At 41.2% G+C, this 22,639-nt stretch overlaps 1 protein-coding gene across 1 annotated transcript; it reads left to right on the top strand.

Annotated features, from left to right (window-relative positions):
• Positions 1 to 812: 812 nt before the first annotated feature.
• On the top strand, positions 813 to 22,366 carry grm5a (glutamate receptor, metabotropic 5a). The gene is made up of 18 exons (XM_027273240.1): positions 813 to 1,055; positions 1,941 to 2,252; positions 2,345 to 2,478; positions 3,758 to 4,019; positions 4,391 to 4,505; positions 7,566 to 7,815; positions 12,766 to 13,001; positions 13,109 to 13,230; positions 13,899 to 14,023; positions 14,095 to 14,263; positions 15,233 to 15,359; positions 15,939 to 16,056; positions 17,137 to 17,323; positions 17,801 to 17,959; positions 18,061 to 18,186; positions 18,317 to 18,499; positions 18,623 to 18,792; positions 19,777 to 22,366. Exons 2-18 carry the CDS (start codon positions 2,025 to 2,027, stop codon positions 20,690 to 20,692), a joined length of 3,627 nt encoding a protein of 1,208 aa, XP_027129041.1. The 5' UTR covers positions 813 to 1,055; positions 1,941 to 2,024; the 3' UTR covers positions 20,693 to 22,366.
• Positions 22,367 to 22,639: the final 273 nt, after the last annotated feature.

A 22,639-nucleotide genomic window follows, 5' to 3' on the forward strand; every position in this document is an offset into this window, starting at 1 on the left:
TTTCATGATTTACCTGTCTGTTAGGTCACGATTCTAACCTGTGAGCACAGTGCTTCTAGTTTGGTTATCCAGTAACAAATGACTTAAAAATATGGTCTCTTGACAAGACTGGAAAGAAATACATTAAATCAGGTAAGAGATGCACTTTATATGAAAGCAAACAAACTTTTAATTATGTCTGGAGTCACTCTGACCTGAGAGTTACAATGGAAGTGCATTTTCATGCCCTGGACATTATCATTTTCCATCCAACTCAGAAGAACCTTGTATCTGTGAACACAGAGAGCATGATTAGTAATTCAATGGAAGGCCATGAGACATTCAGATTTCAACCTCTGAATGGAGACAAAGAAGGTCAGCCACAAAACCATGTTTGCATGACTGTTGAACAGATCCTAAAACTGGAACTTTTCCTATTAAAGGTAGCCACCTTTCTCATCCTTTATGTTTGGGTAATTTAAACGACACGTGTGATGAGCTTTTTTAATTAAATGATGTCTGATCAGTGATTACTTAATCATTTCGAGTCACAGTTATAATAATTTATATAATTTGGGAGCATTATGAGTGCAAAAAGATGCAAAAATCATCAATTAACAGTCAGCCAATCGTGTGCAGAGAAGCGCTCACACTGCATATTTAACACCTCTGAGCTGTTATAAGTCTAATTCGTTACTAGTTTCATCATCTATTTGTTTACTTCTTCTTCTTTTTTTTCATGTTTAATGAAATGTGGCTCGCCTCCCGGAGCTTTCCACAGTTCCCACTGTACTAATTTAGTCACTGTTGCTACTCCATGCCTTCCACTGTGTCTTTTTGGAGGAGGAGGAGGTGGAGATGGAGATGGAGAAGGAGGGGGGGCACCGTGTGTGCGTCAGTAAGTCAAACATGTTCCAATAACCGGCTATATTATCTGCTGCTATTTGCAGTTTGCTGTAGCCAGGCGCCAGACTGAGCTTGAGCAGAAACCTGCAGCGCTTTTCTTCTCACTGCTCCTGCGTGATGGAAACGGTCTCAAAAGGAATGGCATCTGCGAGGCTGCTGGCAGGAAACAGGTAGGCTGAAGTTGTCTGTTACTTTGAGTGTGAGGCACAATAACGAAGGAATTCTTCAATGGAAAATAAAATTGAGTTTTACATGCTGTTGATAGTGTATTGGACTAGTCTGCCAACAACATTTCAGCACCATGGAAAGCAAGTTGATTTTATTTTTATTTTTTTTACATTTCTTTTAAGGAAGAGCTGTAAAAATAGAACAGTTTAAATGTACTGTCATCTGTGGTTGTGAGGTGTCTGCACATAGATGCATAGTTACGTATTAACAATAGTACTATTATAAACAGATAGTTTACATTAAGACACTTATTTGTGCAGCTAGCTGGTATTCTAATGCCATCTAGACTTTGGGGTTATTTGAATAGGAGTACCGGAGAGCCACCATCCTGGTATGCTGTTGGGTGTGTTGATCTATGTAGGATGGGGTGTCTCAGGTCACATGTGGGGTTGCTTTTTCCTGCTGTGTGTGTGCTTTACTTTAAGAGAAGTTAATGGAGAGGGCAGGTCAAAGGTTAAGGCCCATAAATGGGGTATCTTGGGAAAGGAAGTTCTCATAGCTATCTGTCCTTAAATGTCCCCTGTCTTGGGGTAAGTCATTTTTGATTATATGCTTTGGGGGCATAACCTACTGTATATAAGGGCTTGCCCTGCACAGTTCGGGAAAGTCTCATTATTCGGCCAGGGGCTCTCCAAGTAACGTTTTACTTGTACAATACTGAACTTATTGTAATAAATTTGTTATGCAACTAAGACAGTGTCGGCGGAGTTTCTCTTCAAACATCTTCAACTGCATCACCACTGAATATACGACAGCTGAATAGCTGAATGTCTGAGAAAGTCTTACACTAAAAAGTGGCTCATTTACTTCCTTGTCATTTCCTTCAGGAGTCTAACCCTTCCCCCTGGCAATACAAGCAACGTGCCAAAGACCACACTTTTGTCTGAACCTCAGCTCTAAGAGGACGTAGGATGGCAACAGGCGCGAGGAGAAACACAATGATGGAAAATAGATTTGGCTTGCATATGAGGCTGTTGACAGTGATTGTGTTACTGGGATCTGATCTGAACTGGCTGGGACTGAAAGACAAGGTTGGGGTCCAAGCCCAGAATACTGAAAGGCGGGTATTAGCACATATCCCCGGTGACATCATCATAGGAGCTCTGTTCTCTGTCCATCACCAACCACCTGCAGACAAGGTACATGCTGTGTGTTCTTATGTGTGTCTGTGTGCTCATTTTCTCCATATGTGATAAATGATAGTAATCCAGTTGTGTTACACTTTGTTCAGGTCCATGAGAGGAAGTGCGGTGCGGTGCGGGAGCAGTATGGGATCCAGAGAGTGGAGGCCATGATGCACACTCTGGATCGGATTAACGCGGACCCCTCTATCCTCCCAAACATCACCCTAGGCTGCGAGATCAGGTCAGAAAATAATATTTGAGCTATGAGTTAACTGAAAAGAATTGTGGCTCATCTCATTTTTCTGTAAGAGACAGCAGAAAGACAGCAGTCAGGGCAGGATAATACCTTGAGGTTTTGCATAAACGTGTTTCTTTAGAATACCAAGCAGGGATCCAATCAGCTTGCACAGTCACAAACAGGAGTTTAGTCGTTTGTTACTGGATAATCAGCACAAATGAGGCTCCATTTCTTGTCTTGCTTTTCATTAAACGTAAAAAGTTACTGTACACAGATGCCTGACCCTGAGGCAGGGTCCGCCACATTAACTGCAGTGTACTTTTATTTCAATTTCCAATCACTTAAGGAAGGCGAAGCTTTTCACAGAATTAGGCTATAATAGAGGAGAATGTAGGCAATGGAGTAAATTAGATGTTCACCCTGAGATGGCAACCAGCAGCTGCTGACAGGGTGGTTGGAGACATTGCCTTAAAAATCAAAAGATGAACGAAATGGTCCCCACAATCGTTACTCGTCCCCAAAAGGCATGTGAAGGTGTGTCAGTCATTGTAATTGTACAATATGTTTGTGCTGATCTGTCCTGTACACGTGACATCCATTGCACGTCTGTCCGTCCTGGGAGAGGGATCCCTCCTCTGTGGCTCTTCCTGAGGTTTCTTCCACATTTTTTCCCTGTTAAAGGTTTTTTGTGGGCAAGTTTTTCCTCACTCGAACCGAGGGTCTAAGGACAGAGGGTGTCACTCCCTGTACAGATTGTAAAGCCCTCTGAGGCAAATGTACTTTGTGACTTTGGGCTATACAAATAAAATTGAAATTTAAATTGAAGTGATTCCTTCCAAGAGCAACCACACTGTATCAAATGAGAGATGTGATCAACAGTCTGATTTCTGTTTCATACAGAAATCATTCCTAAGAAGTTCAGCTGAAGCTAATAAGAGAGACTGATGCTGGTCTTGTGCCCTAGCAACAAAGCTACATGTGACTAAGAGGAAATATCTCTCTGCCACAGCACAGAAAGGAAACACCATCCAAAGCAGCACATTTGTGATAAAAAATACTGTGGAATTTATGATTTGACTCTAAAACCACACATTAGCTTTGCCTAAACTTTGGATTGCAGACTTCTCACAGCTCCAAAAAATTGTCAGTTAAACGCTTCTTTTGAAAACATGAGCGGCACACTGTGTACTTAAAAAGCATCCAATTGGCCACTCCAAGATATCTTCCTCTTATTTCCCTGCTGCTTGCCTAAACAAGTTTGAACCCAATCTTTCTACACCAGGGATTCGTGCTGGCACTCTGCAGTGGCGCTGGAGCAGAGTATTGAGTTCATCCGGGACACGCTAGTGTCCAATGAAGAGGAGGAGAGCCAGGGCAGGTGTACCGCAGAGGCGGGCAGCTTGCTGTTACAGGCGAAGAAGCCCATTGTGGGGCTGATTGGACCGGGATCCAGCTCTGTGGCAATTCAGGTGCAAAATCTCCTCCAGCTCTTCAACATCCCGCAGATAGCTTACTCAGCCACAAGCATGGACCTCAGTGACAAGGTAAGACCATGTATCCAAAAACAGTAACATCACTGCAAAACACAGAATTCAGAGTTTGATGAAATTCAAAGTGTAAACCTCACAAAGAAACCTAACTTGAAACAATATTATCCTCTGGCGATAGCACAGCTTTGACAGCAATAGAAGCAGATATTTCATTATGATGGATTACTGATCCCAAGGTTGATTCATATCACAATGTATTCAATGTTAAACCGCTGAGTGGAGGCCAAAATACTGCAACATTAGTATAATGTGGACTAAAACAGACCAAAGCTTACATGAATGCATGTAACTGGTAAACAGGCTGTCACATAGAAACATGCAAAGTACACTGCCAGACTTGTGAACATGTAAATTCCATCCAACAGAGCCTGTATAAATATTTCATGAGGGTGGTGCCATCAGATATGCAACAGGCCAGAGCCATGGTGGACATTGTCAAGAGATATAGCTGGAGCTACGTATCCGCAATACACACAGAGGGTAAGATTGTCATTCTCCTTCCATCGCTGCTTATCGAACTTGCACTTGGATTAAGCCACATTTATAACATTTACACAGAGTTGTCAGGTGCATCCTATACAACAATGCAGCAGTAAATCATATATTTGTGTGAGCGCTCTCTTTTTATTTTTGTCGTTGACTTTGGGTCAGATATGGAGAAGCCTGTATATGCATAAATGTGGGCAGCGGCTGACTCAGTTCTTACTTTCAGTTCTTGGTTTCAGTAGTTCAGAGAGTTTTCTGTCTGAAGGGGTGGAAGAGAAGCGTTATACTTTTACTTACTGACATTCTGACCTAGAGGACGCTCAGCCAAACAACTTACTGTGTATCATTTTCAGTGGCACACTGGAGCCACAATAGATACACATACACAGACAAATACTCACACATGATGCACAAAGTCAATCCCCTGCAACATTGTTGATTTAAGCTGTTACTATACATTATATGTGTTGCATGAATACGACATTTATACAAAATTAGCTCTGATTATATATTCTCTGTAATCCGGTGGCAATGCTGGCAAAGCTTCCCAGGGAACATCTGCCACAGGCTTTGAACTCTCTGGTTATCACAGCACTCTGTCCACTGATTTCAGCTCTGCCTTAGCCTCTGATCACATTCTAAGAGCAGGTCATTACCAGATTTACATTTTAGTACTTTATTTTTATTGTTACTAAAAGATTTACGTCATGTCACCCATCAGGAAGAACCTTTTTTTCTCCCAGAATAAAACATGTTCTAAAAATAGTTGGATAAAGTAGCATCTTTATTGTTTTTGTGGACAGTGAAATGGATAATTGGAAGTGTGGATAGAAGACTGATCTGAAACTCTATCTAGGCACTATAAACACACCGGGTCATCGTCCCCTGCCTCTAATCCCACATATTCAGAGACAAAATATGTGATACTGGCATCATTCTCAATATCAGCCTAAATATTTTATATGTTTACCGCTTCTTTTTAACCTTTTAGCGGCTCGGTGCCATATGTTTAGGAAATAAATCCCCCTTAATGAGAATAAGTGCTAAATCCTTTAGCCCGACTGGATCGTTCCTGATTATTCCATTAAAGAAAATCAAACTGTAGAGGAGGATAAAAAATAAATAAACGTTTTTTGGATGCCAAATGTTTTTCCCAGGATAAAAGCTCATGTCATGTAATTTTTATTATAATGTTTTACTGTTTATGTTGTGGACTAGTCTTTTTGAAGTGCAGTAGGCAGTGGGATGTTGTCAAAATGACACATTTGTCATTTTATGCATGTAATTATACACACACACACACACACACACACACACACTCATTCATTTATTCAGTTATTTATTTTTAACCTTTGTTTTTTAATCTGACACTAGACAGTCATCTACAAGGATGCTAATGAGTTACAAGGCAACCAAACAAGGCAAACATTCAGTGTAAAATGTTTGGCGTTCAATGTGCATGCTATATATTTTAGGTTTCTAATCTCTGTGAATGATTACAAATACTGTATGGTAATCCAACACCTCAGTCATAATACTGTATCTGTCAAATGCAAGTGCAACTTGCTCCTTAATAGGCACAGCGTTTACATAAACTAATGACTCAGAAATTATACCAACACAAAATTGCTTTAAAAGTGTTCAGAACTAACAGAACTGGTGTATTTATTTAAAGAAGCACAGAAATGCGAAGATTCCATATTTACCGTAGCTCCAGAGGATATGGTTTGTGATTATGAAACACAGTACAGCTCAGCCCTGCATTACATTTCACCTATACCTGCAGGCAACAAACTAATAATAATAAACTAATAATTCTCGGAGAGTTAGACAGGGATGCAATAAGTATCAACAGAAATGGCTCCACTCCATCATCAGCAACATGGACAGGGAGTTGACGAAAGATGAGTATACTGTTTAAAGAATGAAATACGGTGTCATGGGGCCACGGAAGGTGAAATGCCATACATACTCACACAAAGTAAACTCAGGTGAATCGAGTACAGGTATCATCAAAAAATATGTCAATATCCCTTTTCTAATAATTAATAAACATAACAAATCTTAAAGGAACAAAGCTTGTACTGTAGTAAACAGTAAGCTCAGTTCTGAGGCTGTTTTCTAATCAAATGACATTCAACACATCTATTTCAGGCAAAATTTCACTTAGTCCTGCCCATGCCAAGTTTAAACGCTGGCTATTCTGAGTATGAAGACAGATTATTTAGTTGGTTGAACAGATACAGATACAGATAATTATGATTTTCCTCAGAATTGGATCTATTTGACAATGTCATGTCTAGAGTTAGTAGATAAAATAGGTGACCTCATTTTTAGCAACAACACGTAAGTCCGCTGACAGTCGCCATAATGGGCACAAATGACCAGATTTTCAAGTATTGTGCTGATATTACATCAGTGTATTTGATAGTTTATACCATGGCATTACACCAGTACTTTAGTTAGGTCACAAACTACAGATTTTGTATGTACATGAACACCACTGGTATAGTCAAAACCAAGTCCAGAGTCAGAGAATGAAACCAGGACCAGTAAGACCAAGTCAAGACCAGATAGTATAAAACTACGAATATGTAGCAAATACTCCCTAAATCTGTGATTGCATTGCAGCATTTACAGACTAATGGGTGTTTTATTTTTTTTGGACTCACTGCAGATGAACTTTGCAGTTTAGGAAGTTAAATTTTGTTGCAGATGGTTTGGCTGACAGCCACAATCATTTCCTTGGAGAGCTTGTGAAGGCGGACAGGGACGGTTACATTTGAAGCAGGAAGTATTACATTCCAGTTACAGGAATGTTGTTAACAAATAAATCAGCCAGTGAGATTCCTGCAGTGTGGTCTTGAGGGGTCTTGAACTAAAAGTCGTAGTGAGTCTTCTTTCTCTGAAACCAAGACGAGACTAAATAAGAATGGGCTCAATTTTGAGACGAGCCACAGTTCTTCAAAAAGTAGCCTTGAGACCAGTTTCAAGATTGTTCTCAATCATGACAACACCGAACACTCCTGCCCACTCATGTTTTCTCCTCCATAGGTAATTATGGAGAGAGTGGTATGGAGGCATTTAAAGACATGGCAGCAAAGGAGGGGATCTGCATCGCCCACTCAGATAAGATATACAGCAATGCAGGGGAACAGAGCTTTGACAAGCTATTGCAGAAGCTACGAGGCCACCTGCCCAAAGCCAGGGTGGTGGCCTGCTTCTGTGAGGGCATGACGGTGCGAGGCATTCTGATGGCCATGAGGCGACAAAATCTGGTAGGAGAGTTTCTGCTGGTTGGAAGGTGAGTTGTGGATTGTGGTATGTTGCATAACTTATTCATGGACTTTTTAAGACAGAAATATTTGTGCTTCAGTTTTTTTTATAGTGTTGTGCATTCATTTTCAATCCAAGACTCTCTTCAGATGTCCAGTATCAGACAAGATGTGTTTGTTGTCATTGCCGCCATCTTTGTCCTATCATCATCCTCCATGTTATCTTCTTCATCAAATCCATCAACTTCACCATGGTCTAGGAAACTTGAGGTATTTGATTTGATTGAAACTGATTTTTTTGCATGTAAATAGCCATGATACTGTGCCACAAACTGTTATGAGGCTGCCAGGAATGAGATATTTTTCTATCTTCAAATTAGATTACATTTGGTCTGTTCTTTGTAAGACCATTCAGTTTCAAGCACTCAGATGGAGAAAAATATTCAGTATTAAATAGTATAATATTGTCACTATCGCAACAGTGAAAAAAAACGACTAAAGAAAATGAGGCTGGTAGGTGGTAGCCACCTCAATAAACAAATAAATAGATTAAATACGCAGAGTCCTATGTGGAAGATCACACATTTTAAAAATGACATTTTCTATTAGGGAACTAAAGACTGGGCATATGGTGAAGGAGTGAAAGTATGCAATTAAAATGAATCAAACTAAAATAAACAAATAAAAATAAAAATAAAAATAAAAATAAAAACGCGGGAAAGAGGGGGTTGATTTAGCAGGAGGCTTCACTCCCTCCGAGAATAACATGTCTTATTTTAAGGTTTAGCTCTCTGGCTCACTCTCGTCCCTGGTGTTCTATAAATGCCTTTCCTCATTAGGAGCCACATATGTAGGCTGTCGCTCAAATCTGACAGCAGGAAACATAAAATAACCTTGAACTACATCTTACAAAACACCACACTCTATGATCCGCATTACCACACAGAGCTTGCAGACGGTGGCGGTGTCATCTGCTTAGTTTCAGATATTATTGTGTATTTGTTTGTTTGCTATTCTGTTTTGAGGCTAATTATATGCCATGGTCTTTTGATGCACATGCATCAATGCGAACATGCTCCAGTGTGCACTGTTATGTCCAGTTTTGTCCTTCATAGGCTTCAGTACTTTTTGTTGCTATTCTAGTTGGTTGCCCGCACAAACCATCTTTTTCATGTCAGCCTTGAGGAACTGTCGTCGAGTTTGTGTATGTGTGCAGTGCATGAAAAGGAGCAAATCATGTTGATGGGGTTTTTATCTAAGCCACTGTCAGCCTTCAGATTTTTTGTCTACAAATCAATAGAAACACAAAAATTCTTGCAAATGTTACAAGAACATTATAGAATTGAGAGGCCTTGAGCTCCATTCTTCAAAATGTGACAAACAGTCAGACAGTCCCTCTCTGTTTAAGACAACTTTTGGATTCATTTCCATGAAATAAACATTCATAGTTCACAAAGATTAAATCCCAACAGGCGATCCCTTGACTTTTTCTCTGATGCCACCACAAAGTTGAGTATTGGATAAGTTGTCATTAAATGTGGCACACTCTTCCACCTATTTATCCATTTTCCATTACCGCTTATCCTTATCAGGGTTGCGGGGGGCTGATCCCAGAACACATTGGACAATAGGCTGGGTACCAGTTCATCCCAGGGCTGACACATAGAGACAAATAACCATTCACAATCACAATTGCACCTATAGGCAATTTAGAGTCACCAGTTAACCTGCATGTCTTTGGACTGTGGAAGGAAGCCAGGTCCCAGACAGCTGTGAGGTTCAAAACCAGGACCTTCTTGCTGTGAGGCGAACAGTCATTCAAGATTTGCAGTCACTGACTATGTAGTTTGCTCTTTCACTTCCTTTCTCTAGGCCTTTAATAAGGAAGTGTCATGTGGATTATAGCTTAGTTGGCAAAGTTGCACTTGCTCACCAGTAAGGGGAACTCCACTGCTTCACCTGAGTCATTCAGTGACAATGCTGATTTCGTCAGTTCGGTTTGAAGGTTCCATGCAAAAATTTGTTTTGCATGCTAACACCCTAAATTAGGAGAGGTAATTGATGGTAAACATGGTAAACATACCATAAACACATGAATTCCCTGCTGAGAATTGAATTATGGTTTAATAACGTTCTCTATTATTTTGAGGCAATAGGTCTCTATAGCTGAGGAGAGGAGACGAGAAGAAGTCAGACAGATGGACATTCAGAAGGACCATTTCCACTGATCCTGAAGTCACAGTTAAAATTATGTTTAATTCTACTCAGTTAGACTTTGTGTTCTACTCCTTCCCTACTTACATTCCCTGTAACTGCTACCTTTCCCCATTGGCTCCTGGTGGTGCTGTGTTTATCAGAGGAGGAATGAGGTGGCTAGTAAAGCAACATGATCCCACACCGGCTTCCCACTCAAATAATGGCATTCGCGCTTGTTGTCGTTGTCTGACTAAGCTGGAAACACAGTAACGGAAGTCGCCTCGGTCGTGGGAGTGTTTTTTCTCCGTTCTGTTCCGACAGCTTTTTCAATTTTCATGTCTTGTTTTAGATTCATTTCACAAAAACCTTGCCAGCCTCAAGTTTGTACCACTCCAAAGTTCTGAAGTGTCCACATAGGACTGGATAAGTTGCACTGGCTGTATGAAATAGGAGCAAAAATCATGTGTGTGTGTGCGTCTTCAGGCTTGTAGGTGGCGTAGCAACACGCTGCATACTGCATACTGCCCTCCCAGGTCGTTGTGTGGGTTTCAGAGCTATCGTTCAAGAGTGATTCAAACTATCTAGAGTCAAAGCCCTTCATGCTTTTCATATCTATCCCTGTCTTTTTTATGCCAGTGTACAATTTCTGTGCTCGCTTCTCTAAGGATATGTTATGAAATGATCTCCTACCTCACCCAGAGAACCAGGCATCAGAAAAAATGAGAGAGAAAAAAAAAACACCCACACAACTGTTGTGTAACTCCAAGCTTGCTTTGCGAAGTTTTCAAAAATGACTTCCTTTGCTTTTTTCGTCGGTCAGAAAGAGAGTTTGTGTCTTTGTGTCAGTCAACTGTGCGTTTGTGTTGACATGTATGCATGTGGAGGTGTAATCAACCTTCTGTCTCTGTTGATTGTAGACAACTGTCCAGAGGGAAAGATAATAATAGATGGACTAGAAACCTTTTAAAACAGCTCACTAATGAAACAGCTTACTGAGTCGAAGCCTTCAAGGTTTCCGAATAAACAGTGGATCAGGTGTATCTGCAGATGCTGAGCATCGGGTATCTTTTTGTACCAAACTGCCTTCATGTAGAATGAGACAAATAATTCATTATTTTACATTTTCAAGTTACAAATCAATAATACTGTCTTATAATTAAAAATACATGACAGATTGTTTCACAGGAACAGCATGTTTCTGCAGTGCAGGGCTTGTATCCGCACTGAGCTATTTGCTCCTGAAGCTGTTAAAATCAAGTAAATCAATATGCTCTCCATTACAAGCGTGTCTCTGTGGACTTCACAGATAACGAGCCTACAGAGATCTAATTAATCAGCAGTCATACACAAGCGTTGCAAAAATAGTTATGTAAGAAATACATGCAAAACAAAGCATAAACACGAAATGACATGAGGACGTTCTATCCAAGCACCATCGACCTTTGACCTCTGGTGGTTTCTAACAAGTTTAATGACTTTACAATTCTTCGACTTGGATTTGTGAGTAAATACTCACAGTGAGTCTTGTGTGGTACATCTGAGTCCTCATGGTAAATATTTCATGATCATCTAACTTCTCTGATCACGTCACCTCAGTTGCCCTGTCGTGCCGCTTCACGCTTCACAACATAAAGAAAATCAGGCCTTACCTGACTCAACATGCTACCCAACTCCTGATACAGGCTGTGGTCATCTTGTGACTAGATTGCTGTAACGCCCTGCTGACAGGCCTCCCAGTACACATTACCCTGCTGCTCATCGAGCTCCACCTACCTGTAGCAGCCCACATTAAATTCAAATCACTAATGCAGACTACAAAGTAGTCTCCGGTTCTGCACTCACCTACTTGAATGCCATTATACACAGTTACCACCCATATGCTCAGGGCAATCCAAACTTTTCTTGTCTGTTGTTCCCCGTTGGTGGAACATCCAGCCAGTTCCTACCAGATCAGGGGCGTCCCGCTCTACCTTTAAAAACCTCCTGAAGACCTCCAGCTCTTTAGAGAGTACCTCCTTTCCAACACTACCAACAACTGGACATGCTGAATCTACCCCCATCTAAGAAGTGTGACTTAATTCTATGAGAGTAGTACTAACATGTCCTTGTAGCACTGTACCTTGACTGTTTCCATTTTTTCTAAGACGCTTTGGATAAAAGCTTCAGCAAAATGACTAAACGTAAATGTAATTCTACTGTACCACTAAAGAGCAGTCATTAGGTTTCATACTGGTGCAACACTTAAGACTATAGTCACTATAGTCTTCAGTCATAAGCATCAGCTACAGCTTATTACATCAGGTCATATTAAAACTGCTGTCATTGAGCGGGTGTTATTTTACTTATAAAATCACTTTAAACTAAAGATAATCCTAATGATATCAGTGATTTTGATACAGTGCTGTTGATGCAGACCTTTGTTCTGAATGCTGCAGAGTTACTAATACAAGAATTTCTTTTACAAGCATTGTAATTATGTTCTTACAAGTCTAAACAGTCAAATCTCCATCTGTAAAATATTAATATTAATCAATATTAAGCAACAGGTACCAAGATACATCGGTTGGATACAATATACCATATGTTATTATTATTATTCAGCAGAAAAATGTGTGTACGTCTTCATCTGTAATAATCATTCTAGTATTCACATGTTTAGCTGTGCATACAACAAGTCATTCAAATCAAATATAGGGCAGCAAATAGAAAAAATAAACATGTCAAATATAAAGTCTTACTGGGGTCATACTTTTGTCTGTCTTTCCCTTTCTCCTCCCATCCAGTGATGGCTGGGCTGACAGGTACGATGTGACAGATGGCTACCAGAAGGAGGCGGCTGGTGGAATCACTATAAAGCTTAAGTCAGCCTACGTGACCTGGTTTGATGATTACTACCTGAACCTGAAGCCTGATGCCAACCAGAGGAACCCCTGGTTCTCCGAGTTCTGGCAGCATCGCTTCCAGTGCAGGTTGAGGGGACATCCACAGGAGAGCAGCATGTACAACCGCACCTGCAACTGTTAGTACCACACAGAGAGAGTGTGTCCCACACACCTCGTCACACACTTTCCACTGCACTAAATGTTATTGGGTATCTCCTTATGAGCTGGTCTCTGTTCTCCACAGGGAGAGAGTCTCTGCGCCATCAGTACGCCCAAGACACCAAGATGGGCTTTGTCATAAATGCTATCTATTCCATGGCTTATGGCCTGCACGCCATGCAGGAAGCCCTGTGTCCAGGATATAAGGTACAATTCAACTTTATTTACACAGCACAAAATCATAACAGAAGTTATAGTATCATGACACTTTCCATGTCCAGCAGGTCTAGACTGTGCTCTTTATGATATTATTTAGTAAGACCCAAGAATTTCACAATGAGCAAGCGCTGGCAAGGAAAAACGTCCTATAAGAGGCATGTTTCTGCCTCTTATAGGACGTTTGATTTAGCAGAAGTCAAATCATGGTGGGTGGGTTTGTATTTGTAGAGGCAGGACCACAGCAGCAGGATTTACCCTAATCCCCGAACTAGGTGTAGCCACATTCCGTGAGAACCCGTGAGCCAAGAAGGCAGAAAAACCTCGAGGGAAGAAGTTAAGTTAGTAACATGCATTGATGGCACATGAATTAGATGGTGAAGGAGAGAAGAAGAGAAGAGCTCAGTGCATCATGGGAAGCCCTACCGGCGAACTAGTCTTATAGCAGCATAACTAAAGATGATTAAGGACTCACCTAAGCCAGGCCTAACTATAAGCTCTATCAAAAAGGAACGTCTTAGGCCTGCTCTAAAATGTGGAGAGGGTGTCTGCATGCAGAACCAGAACTGGGAGCTGGTTCCACACACTGTGCACAGTTGTATGCTTTCACATCAGGCCTGACAGTATTGACAGTCTTTGCTTCCTCCCCCCCTTGAAAGGGTTTGTGCGAGAGCATGCGACCCATTGACGGCCGTAAGCTTCTGGAATTCCTGATGAAGACCAACTTTACTGGAGTATCTGGGGAGACGATCCTCTTTGACCAGAATGGAGACTCGCCTGGCAGGTGTGTAAGGATTATGATGGGGAGGGAAGGAATTGGAAACAAAATGTTAAATATATGTTGTCTCACCTCAGGTATGAAATCATGAACTTCAAGCACATAGGCGAGGACGAATACGCTTACATCCACGTGGGAAGCTGGGACCAGGGTGGCCTAAAAATGAATGATGAGGAAATCTGGAGTAACGACAGTGACATCATCCAGTCAGTCTGCTCCGAGCCCTGCCAGAAGGCGCAGATCAAAGTACGCACCACTTCAACACATGAAGCTTTACACTGCTGACATAGATGGGCTTTAAAATGAACAAGCTATGATTAGTTTATTAACATTTCATTTATTTTTGTATTAGCATACATGCATGCACCTCTCCAAACTAAAATTAATAGTCTACATCATAATCCTTTTCTAATATTGGCCTGGTCCTGGTCCTGTAATGATGATCTCCAACCAAAAGACATGGTTTCATTCATTCATGCTTCACTATAGATTGAATGAGAATACATATCATAGTTTTATAGAAGTAAACTATAAAGCAAGACCCCCGCAGCACTTGCTAACTTGACTCGGTGCCACAGGTTTGCAATCTAAAAAAATCGATGCAATCAGATCCTCAAGTACCCCACCAGCCACCAGGGACTGAGCAAAGCTCTTTGTTCAAGCGTTAATCATGTCCCATCTGGGCTTTTGTAACTCCCCGCAGCCCATCCAAATCACGGAGAACACTGCAGTCTGCCTTCTCTTTATCCTCCCAAAAGTCTCTAACATTAAACTCTTCCTACACACTCTGCACTGACTCCTCATTCTGTGGCAGCTTGTAGTGAATTCAAAGCTCCACATCTCATGCAGGTTTTTGGTGTTCATAACTTAAACCTCAGCCCACATTATGATCTGTTGACCTTGACAACAGATAGGAGTTGTTCCCCACTTCCTGTCATATCAGCAATGCATTTTTCTCAAAACAATACCGCACACAATTTTCTTCTGAGCACTGAACGGCTGCTAAGACAAAGATAACCTTTCTAAAATAACGAGGCTCGAACATATCCGGTACATCTTGCTTTCTTTCTGTCTTCTTATGCTGAAGAAATCCTCTTTTCCCTGCGCTGCAGGACCATCAGCGTGTAAGGTTAGTTACAGAAAATGCCAGTGGAGCTTTGAGACCTTTCCACCCTTTCATACTGTGTATGCGTGTGTGTATGTGTGTGTCTCCAGGTGATCCGTAAAGGAGAGGTGAGCTGCTGTTGGACTTGTACTCCCTGCAAGGAGAATGAGTATGTGTCTGATGAGTACACTTGTCGAGCTTGTGTGCTTGGCTCCTGGCCCACGGATGACCTCACTGGTAAATGTGTTTTATTATTAGTGAGTGTCTGTTCACTTCACAAACATAAGATTTCAAAACGGAGCCTTGAATCTGGGTCACATTACTGAAATCAACACATACACTCATGTACTGTACACACACCAAGATACTAGATCCTTGCCAGAATACAGGATTTGGCTGAAGCCAGATTTGAACTCCAAAGTCTGTAAAAAAATAAATTAAAAAACCCCAGCTTGAACTCTTTTTCTTATTCTTTTAGACACTTATTGTCTCCCACAATCTTCCTGTTCCACTGTAGTTTGAAAAACACATGAAGCCATTTTTTATGTGTCTCCTCCAGAGGAGAGGAGCAGTGTATTCATCCCGTTACCATTCTGTTCTTTGTCTCTCTGATTCCTCCTTGTAGGTGTTATACAGAATGACTAAATTGTTGTTGTTCACAGTAAAAAAAAAAACAATATGAGTAAATTTCTTTTGTTCCATCCACATCACGCTCTGAAGCAGACAAATACACATTTGTTCACTGTCACTCAGATAAATCCAGGTTTTGCTTGAATGTTTCTGCCTTCCTCCTGTTAATCTCTGCATATCTCTCAGGTTGTGAGCCCATCCCGGTGCAGTATGTGCGTTGGGGGGATCCGGAGCCAATCGCAGCAGTAGTCTTCGCCTGCCTGGGCCTCATGGCTACACTTTTTGTTACTTCTGTCTTTATCAAGTAATTACAGCCTACACTGGTCTGCTAATACTGTACATACATGGTAAAAGTCAAAGGGGCAAGGCATTTTTTTTGTGCGTGCATATGTGCAGCGCTCTTCAGAAATATATTCCAAACCTTGGAAATTGAATGTGTGTGCCATTGCTATCAGTCTCTTTAAACTACTGCAGAGCATGAAAATGAGAATATAAGATACAGATTAGCTAATATGGCGTTGCCTAAAAAGACAACCAAATATATGAATCGTCTTCCTTAAAACTCTGAAGTCAAGCAAAGAAATGACACAGGCGAAGTTTCTTTTTCATTTTCAGGGTAAGGGTTAGGGGAAGGGCTCGACTCTGATTGGATTTGGATTGAAATATAGACAAATCTTAATTTTTGTTTGGGGAAAACAGATCTGAGTAAAAGGATGCGTGGAGAGCACTTTGAGATCTGCATGAAGATTTCAATAAACGGGCCTCCTGTGGCACAATTTCCATATCAGATGCCATAGTGAATTTTTTCTCTAAGCCAAGGAGTGCAGCAATGAGTCATGCACGCTGTGTTCATGATGTGCTAAAGTTTCGGAAAGGTCATTGGTTACACTGCTTATTTTTATGCAGTCCTCTTCTTGTGATTACTTTCTTTTGGGTCTTGGATCTACAGAGAGAATCTAAAAATCTGAGCACAAATATAAACTGCTCCGTGTCAATAGGTCATCCAGTGTACCTCATCTTCAAGTTTTTGTGGTGCACACCACCAGGGGAAACACTGCTTTGCCTAAACAGGGTATTTTTTAATGCAATGTTTTTAAGTGTGTTGCTAAAATGGTCAAGTTGCTAAAAACAGAAATGAATAACTATATATTTAGTTAAGATTACGATTTCTTGTGTGGTGCACACATTACATAGGAAAATATATAAATCCAGTATAATTATAATAATCTGAAATAGTATTATTTGTTTGTCACTTGCTTGAAATGATAAGCAATCCTCATTGAAACCAGCAGTCTTGTGACTTATGTGTCAAATATCATCGTGCTCTTTACTGCTCCGGCTATCTTTTAGTCATTTTGTAAACCGAGATTTGATCCATCTGTAGATTTTGGGACACTCCTGTGGTCAAGTCATCCAGTCGTGAGCTCTGCTACATCATCCTGGCTGGAATATGTCTGGGCTACCTGTGCACCTTCAGCCTTATCGCCAAGCCCCACATAGTCTACTGCTACCTCCAGCGGCTGGGAATCGGCCTGTCCCCTGCCATGAGTTACTCCGCTCTGGTCACCAAGGTACTTTCTTTAATGTAGATAGAGCAATAAGTGTTATGTTTCATTTTCTGTGACAATCACTTAAGACAGACTTTATTTTTTTTGTGGTGTGGGATCGTCTCTGTGTGCCGAGTGATTCATTAAATGAGTATAACACTCATATAGTAAAGTTATTTTCAATGTTGTGATACCTGTTTAATCTTTTGAAGAGCCACATTTGATCAAACAATGTGTCTGCAATCACAATCGAAAGTTTGTGTGGTTTTTAGCATGCACAGAAGGGCATCTGAGGATAAGGGCAGGAGTAAAAGAGCTATTGGATGATGGCCAATTGTAAAGGCGGTATGGGAGAAGTTGAGGATCTGTGCATGGGCTGAGCTTAAAGTTTCAGATCTGTGAACTGAAAAAGAGATTATTGTTATGAATCAGCACAAGAGATATAATCCACAGTGAATATAAGTGAAGCCTGCATAACCATTTGATCTATTTTTGATCCAGACCAACCGTATAGCGCGGATCCTGGCAGGCAGCAAGAAGAAGATCTGCACCAAGAAACCACGCTTTATGTCCGCCTGCGCACAATTGGTCATCGCCTTCCTCCTCATACTGCTGCAGCTGGGGATTATTGTGGCACTTCTTATCATAGAGCCACCACAGGTGTGTGTGTGTGTGTGTGTGTGTGTATTTTACAACATGGGTGACATTCATTTCCATTTATTTATACAACTAGAGTGACCTCTACCTTTCCCTCGTCTTAGGTTATCTATGACTACCCCAGTATCCGCGAGGTACACTTGATCTGCAATCTGACCACTCTGGGGGTGGTGGCGCCTCTGGGTTACAATGGATTGCTTATCCTCAGCTGCACTTTTTATGCCTTCAAGGTACTTCAGCAAACATTTATACTGTTTATAGTATATATGTTTCTTTCTTTGCACTCAGACTTTTTCTCATTTTGTATTTCATTTCCACTTCAACTCACACTGTTTTAAAAAACGTCCTCCTCTCCTACAGACTCGTAACGTTCCGGCTAATTTTAATGAGGCCAAGTATATTGCCTTCACCATGTACACCACCTGTATCATCTGGCTGGCCTTTGTTCCCATTTACTTTGGCTCCAACTACAAGATCATAACCATGTGCTTTAGCGTCAGCCTCAGCGCCACAGTGGCTCTCTGCTGCATGTTTGTCCCAAAGGTAAGAAATGGAAACATTCCCACACTAACAGAGTTATAATGAATAAAATCATCTTTTTGTTGTTGTAGTTGTATCCCCACATCTTTATGCTAATAGTTATTTGCTGTTCGGTTTCATGGCCAGGTGTACATCATGCTCGCCAAGCCTGAGAAAAATGTCCGGAGTGCTTTCACAACATCCACAGTGGTGCGCATGCACGTGGGTGATGCCAAGAAAGCTGCCAAGGCTTGCAAGTCCTCCAGCAGCATGGCCAACTTCTTTCGACGCCGAGGGTCAGCACAAGACAACATCAGGTATATGAGCGAAATTTAGTGGTGTTAAGTAACTATGAATTTAATTATGAATAAATGAATGCCTCAGTATTTAAAACGGCACAAAGTTTCTTACATACCAAGTTTCTTAAAGTAGTTCTTTTTTCGTTTCTATAGAACAAGAGTTGTATATATTGTATGTATGTTATATATGCTGCATTTTAAAGCTCTTTATTTAATGTTTTTGATTTAATAATGCGGCCACTGGTAACTGGCAGAAGAGTCAAACCCCTATGAAGTCTTAATCTTTGCAAGATACAATTTGCACACATTACGTATTTTACTTTGTAATTTCGTTATATATCATATTGTGGCATATGGATCAAACAGCAATTTGGCCTTCTATTTTCTGATTTTTGTCATATCAGGTTACAAATTGCTTCATAAAAATAGCAATCATAGTTTACATTGCAATCATTCAACATTTTACCTCAGGTAACAATGAAAGTTCAGCGAGAAGGACACTCTAATAGCAGAGTAAAGACCTGACCTTAGTATTATCAGGCAATTTAAACCACTCTGCTTATATCATACACTTCGTTGTTTCTGTCCATGAGTCCATGTATATTGATGAATTTGCTCTTATATTTCCAAGAAGCAGACTATCTATCTGCTGTTCCTTCTTAAACTGGTAAATCAGAGCTTGCTTATGCCAAGAAAAACTGCTCCCTGAGCTGAGAAGGGGCTACCTCATTTGGGTTAAAGACTCCCAGAGGAGTGACTGTCTTAAAGGATTTCTCTTTCTAGGGAAGATAAAAGAAAATGAAAGGAGTGAAATTACACAGAGAGCAAAGGATAGAACGGGGGATGGTAGATGGTGACAAGAAGAAGTGGAACATGAACCTCAGTGCAGATTTTTCTCAACGTTATGATGTAATATACAGTATAGACGAGTTTAATAGACAGTGGATCTGTCATATTTAATATGAACCACTGAACTAATTTTATGTATGTCTCTCTTTGCAGTTCCAATGGGAAATCAGTGACATGGGCGCAGAACGAAGGCGGCTACAGACCAAACCTCTGGAAGAGGATGTCATTCCACGTCAAGAAAAAGGATATAGAGGTGAACCAGACAGCCATCATCAAGCCCTTCTCTAAAGAAGGAGATACAGCTGAGGACACCGGTGTCACAGAGCAGTATGAAGAGCCACAGGTGTCTCAGCCTTTCACCTGCTCCCCCTCTCAGTCACCTCTGCCCGCCATCAGCCAGCATGCAGTGAAGGCGAGGGCTTTCCAGGGAGGAGAGGATGGAGAGGAGGCACAAGCTTTACCCACCTACGTACCCGAGCACCCTGCCGGGGTCAGAAGAAGAGGTGGGGACAACAACCAGGGTGCTGTAATGGTGGATGGTGAAGACATTAGCGTCATAGGTGTGGGTGACATCGGCATAGGGATGATTGGCAGCCAACCTCAGGGCACCACCATCATGGACCAAATTAGCTGTGTGGTGAACCGTTTCACCGCCAACATCAGTGAGCTGAACACCATGATGCTGCCAGGTGGAGTCACCGTCAGCGCCACCCCCGCCACCGCTCTGCCTGCAGCCGCAGATGCCACCCCCTGCCCACCTCAGTACCTCCCGCCCAGGAACAGACAGCCCCCCTCCACGGTCACCACATATGCCGAGGTGTCGGCCGTCTCCAATATCTGCGAGAATCGACCAGCAGGTAAGATTTATGAGCACCTGGCTGGGACTTGCGTGAGTAGCAGGCGAGCCAAGGATATGGAGGAGCTGGTGGCTCTGACGCCTCCGTCCCCATTTAGAGACTCATCTCTGAGCTCAGACGGCAGCTCGCCACCGTCAATGTCTCCGGCTTCTGAGGCTGAATATGACCAGCTGCTGCTGAAACACTACAGCCAGAGCTCCTCCTCTCTCTAAACGTGCTCTCTCTACACCTTTTCCACCTTATTTATCTGTTTGGAGCATTTTTAAACTCCAAAAAGACAATGCTTTAGAATGGATCAGACACTCGGATGCCTTTCTACATGTGGATATCCTGAATGTTTAAACAGTTTTTGAATTATGTTTTCACATCGGACTGAACGCACCCACACACATGCCTCCTTTAAGTGGACTGACAGAAAAGTACCATTGGCATTACTGCAAATACTAAATGCTGAAATTAAGCTGAGCAAGGTCAGTGCTTCAACTTCTGTCCACAAGTGAGTCTGAGAAGACTTGCACACACATATGGGCATTTTCACAGGTTTGATTCCAAAGAAACACAGATAAACTGTCAAATTACCAAATAAGTTTCATCACAACTCATCAGAAAACAGTTACCAATCACAAGTAGGAGAATTTAATTTTACCAAATATTTATGTTCAGTGTTTCTTTGGATTACTACGGAAGCCATAAGCGGTCATGCATTCATATATTTAATTCCCCTCTGTTCCATGATGACAAGTTTATTTACGTCATTATCAAGAAATGACAAATGTTGTTATCCCGAAATAACGGGATAATTGTCTCGAGATCTTGAGATAACAAGACTTTTCCCGAGATAACGACATAATTCATATGAGAGCTCGAGATAATGAATCAAATGTGACCGCCTGAGATTTCACACACAAGGTCATGACACGCTGACCTGATGCTGACTGATGGATGTGACGTGCTCCTTTTGACGTTGCACCACTGAATGATGTTTCCTACAATGAAGTAATATATTAGACTATTCTTTTATTTTCTGGAGATCTTGAATTAATTATGTCGTTATCTCAGGATAACAACATTTGTTAATTCAACACAATGACATAAATAACCTGAGACCTCGAGAAGACAAATGAAATGGACATGCTATCACGGGAACACAGAGGGAATCAAATATGTGAATGCATGACCGCTCTGGGCTTCTGTAGATTACAGCAAAAATGGCTCATGTATTAAATCTCTAAAAGGCATTAGATTTTTTTTCTTTAAGTAAGATATTAGAACACTAAAGAATTATTTTTTCCTTAATCATTTCTTATCATAAACACAAAAGGTGTGACCTGTTTTTATTGCTAATATTATTGCCGTTGACTCTGTATATATAATGTTTTTGTTACTGACAGCTGCCTGACTCTTTAACATTTCGAGCCTCGGGTGGATGCAGATCGTATCAGCATGAAAAGCAGGAGAAAACAGCTCAGACAACTTTGCCTGAAATTAGAAAGTCAAACCTGGCACGTTTTCTTCTGCCCTCTAATTTGTTGTCACTCCCGGAGGACACATGCGAGCATTTGAAATCCTGAAGGAGAAAGTGTACAGATGCTGCATTATGCAAAGCAAAAACCTGCTCTGTGGAGATTTCTCAGTGACCTTCCTTTTTTATTGGAAAGAGAACATTTACTGAGAATGAAGGCATTGTCTCAGCGGACACATCATCAGGTGTCTAACCCACAAAGAGCTTATGGACCACTTGGATGTCTTCTTTTTTTTCTCTCTAGATGTGACTTAGTTGAATGTACGATAAGTTCTCATAACAAGTGGACCAAAATGATGTTCCACCTCAGGATGTGTCTGAACCAAAATACTTTATGACTTCAACTCCTACCTGCTGAATGAGCGCCGTTTTCAATTTGCATGATGTCAAGATTTGTTTGCACTCTTTGAGCTCTGTTTGTAATGAAATACTTTTTAATATCGTACATGTCGAACCGATTAAGATTAATAGATGCCGTAGCAAAGTAATGATACCATTAGTGTTATTGATGTGTTTTTAAGATCAGCTGTAGGAGGAGAAGAAGCAGACTGGAAGTGGGCCAGAGTTTGCAGACATGCATTGTGAAACAGCTTGTTTCGAGCCTGGCTTCATGCCTTCTCACTGCAGTCATTTACAT

This window comes from Larimichthys crocea, chromosome XXII (genome assembly GCF_000972845.2).
Source record: "Larimichthys crocea isolate SSNF chromosome XXII, L_crocea_2.0, whole genome shotgun sequence".
NCBI lineage: Eukaryota > Metazoa > Chordata > Actinopteri > Sciaenidae > Larimichthys > Larimichthys crocea.

Coding starts and splice junctions, on each gene's coding strand:
- grm5a (XM_027273240.1), top strand. CDS start 2,025: ATGGCAACAGGCGCGAGGAGAAACACAATGATGGAAAATAGATTTGGC. Junction 13,002..13,108: donor GTACAACCGCACCTGCAACT/GTTAGTACCACA, acceptor TGTTCTCCACAG/GGAGAGAGTCTCTGCGCCAT. Junction 17,324..17,800: donor ACTCCGCTCTGGTCACCAAG/GTACTTTCTTTA, acceptor TTTTTGATCCAG/ACCAACCGTATAGCGCGGAT.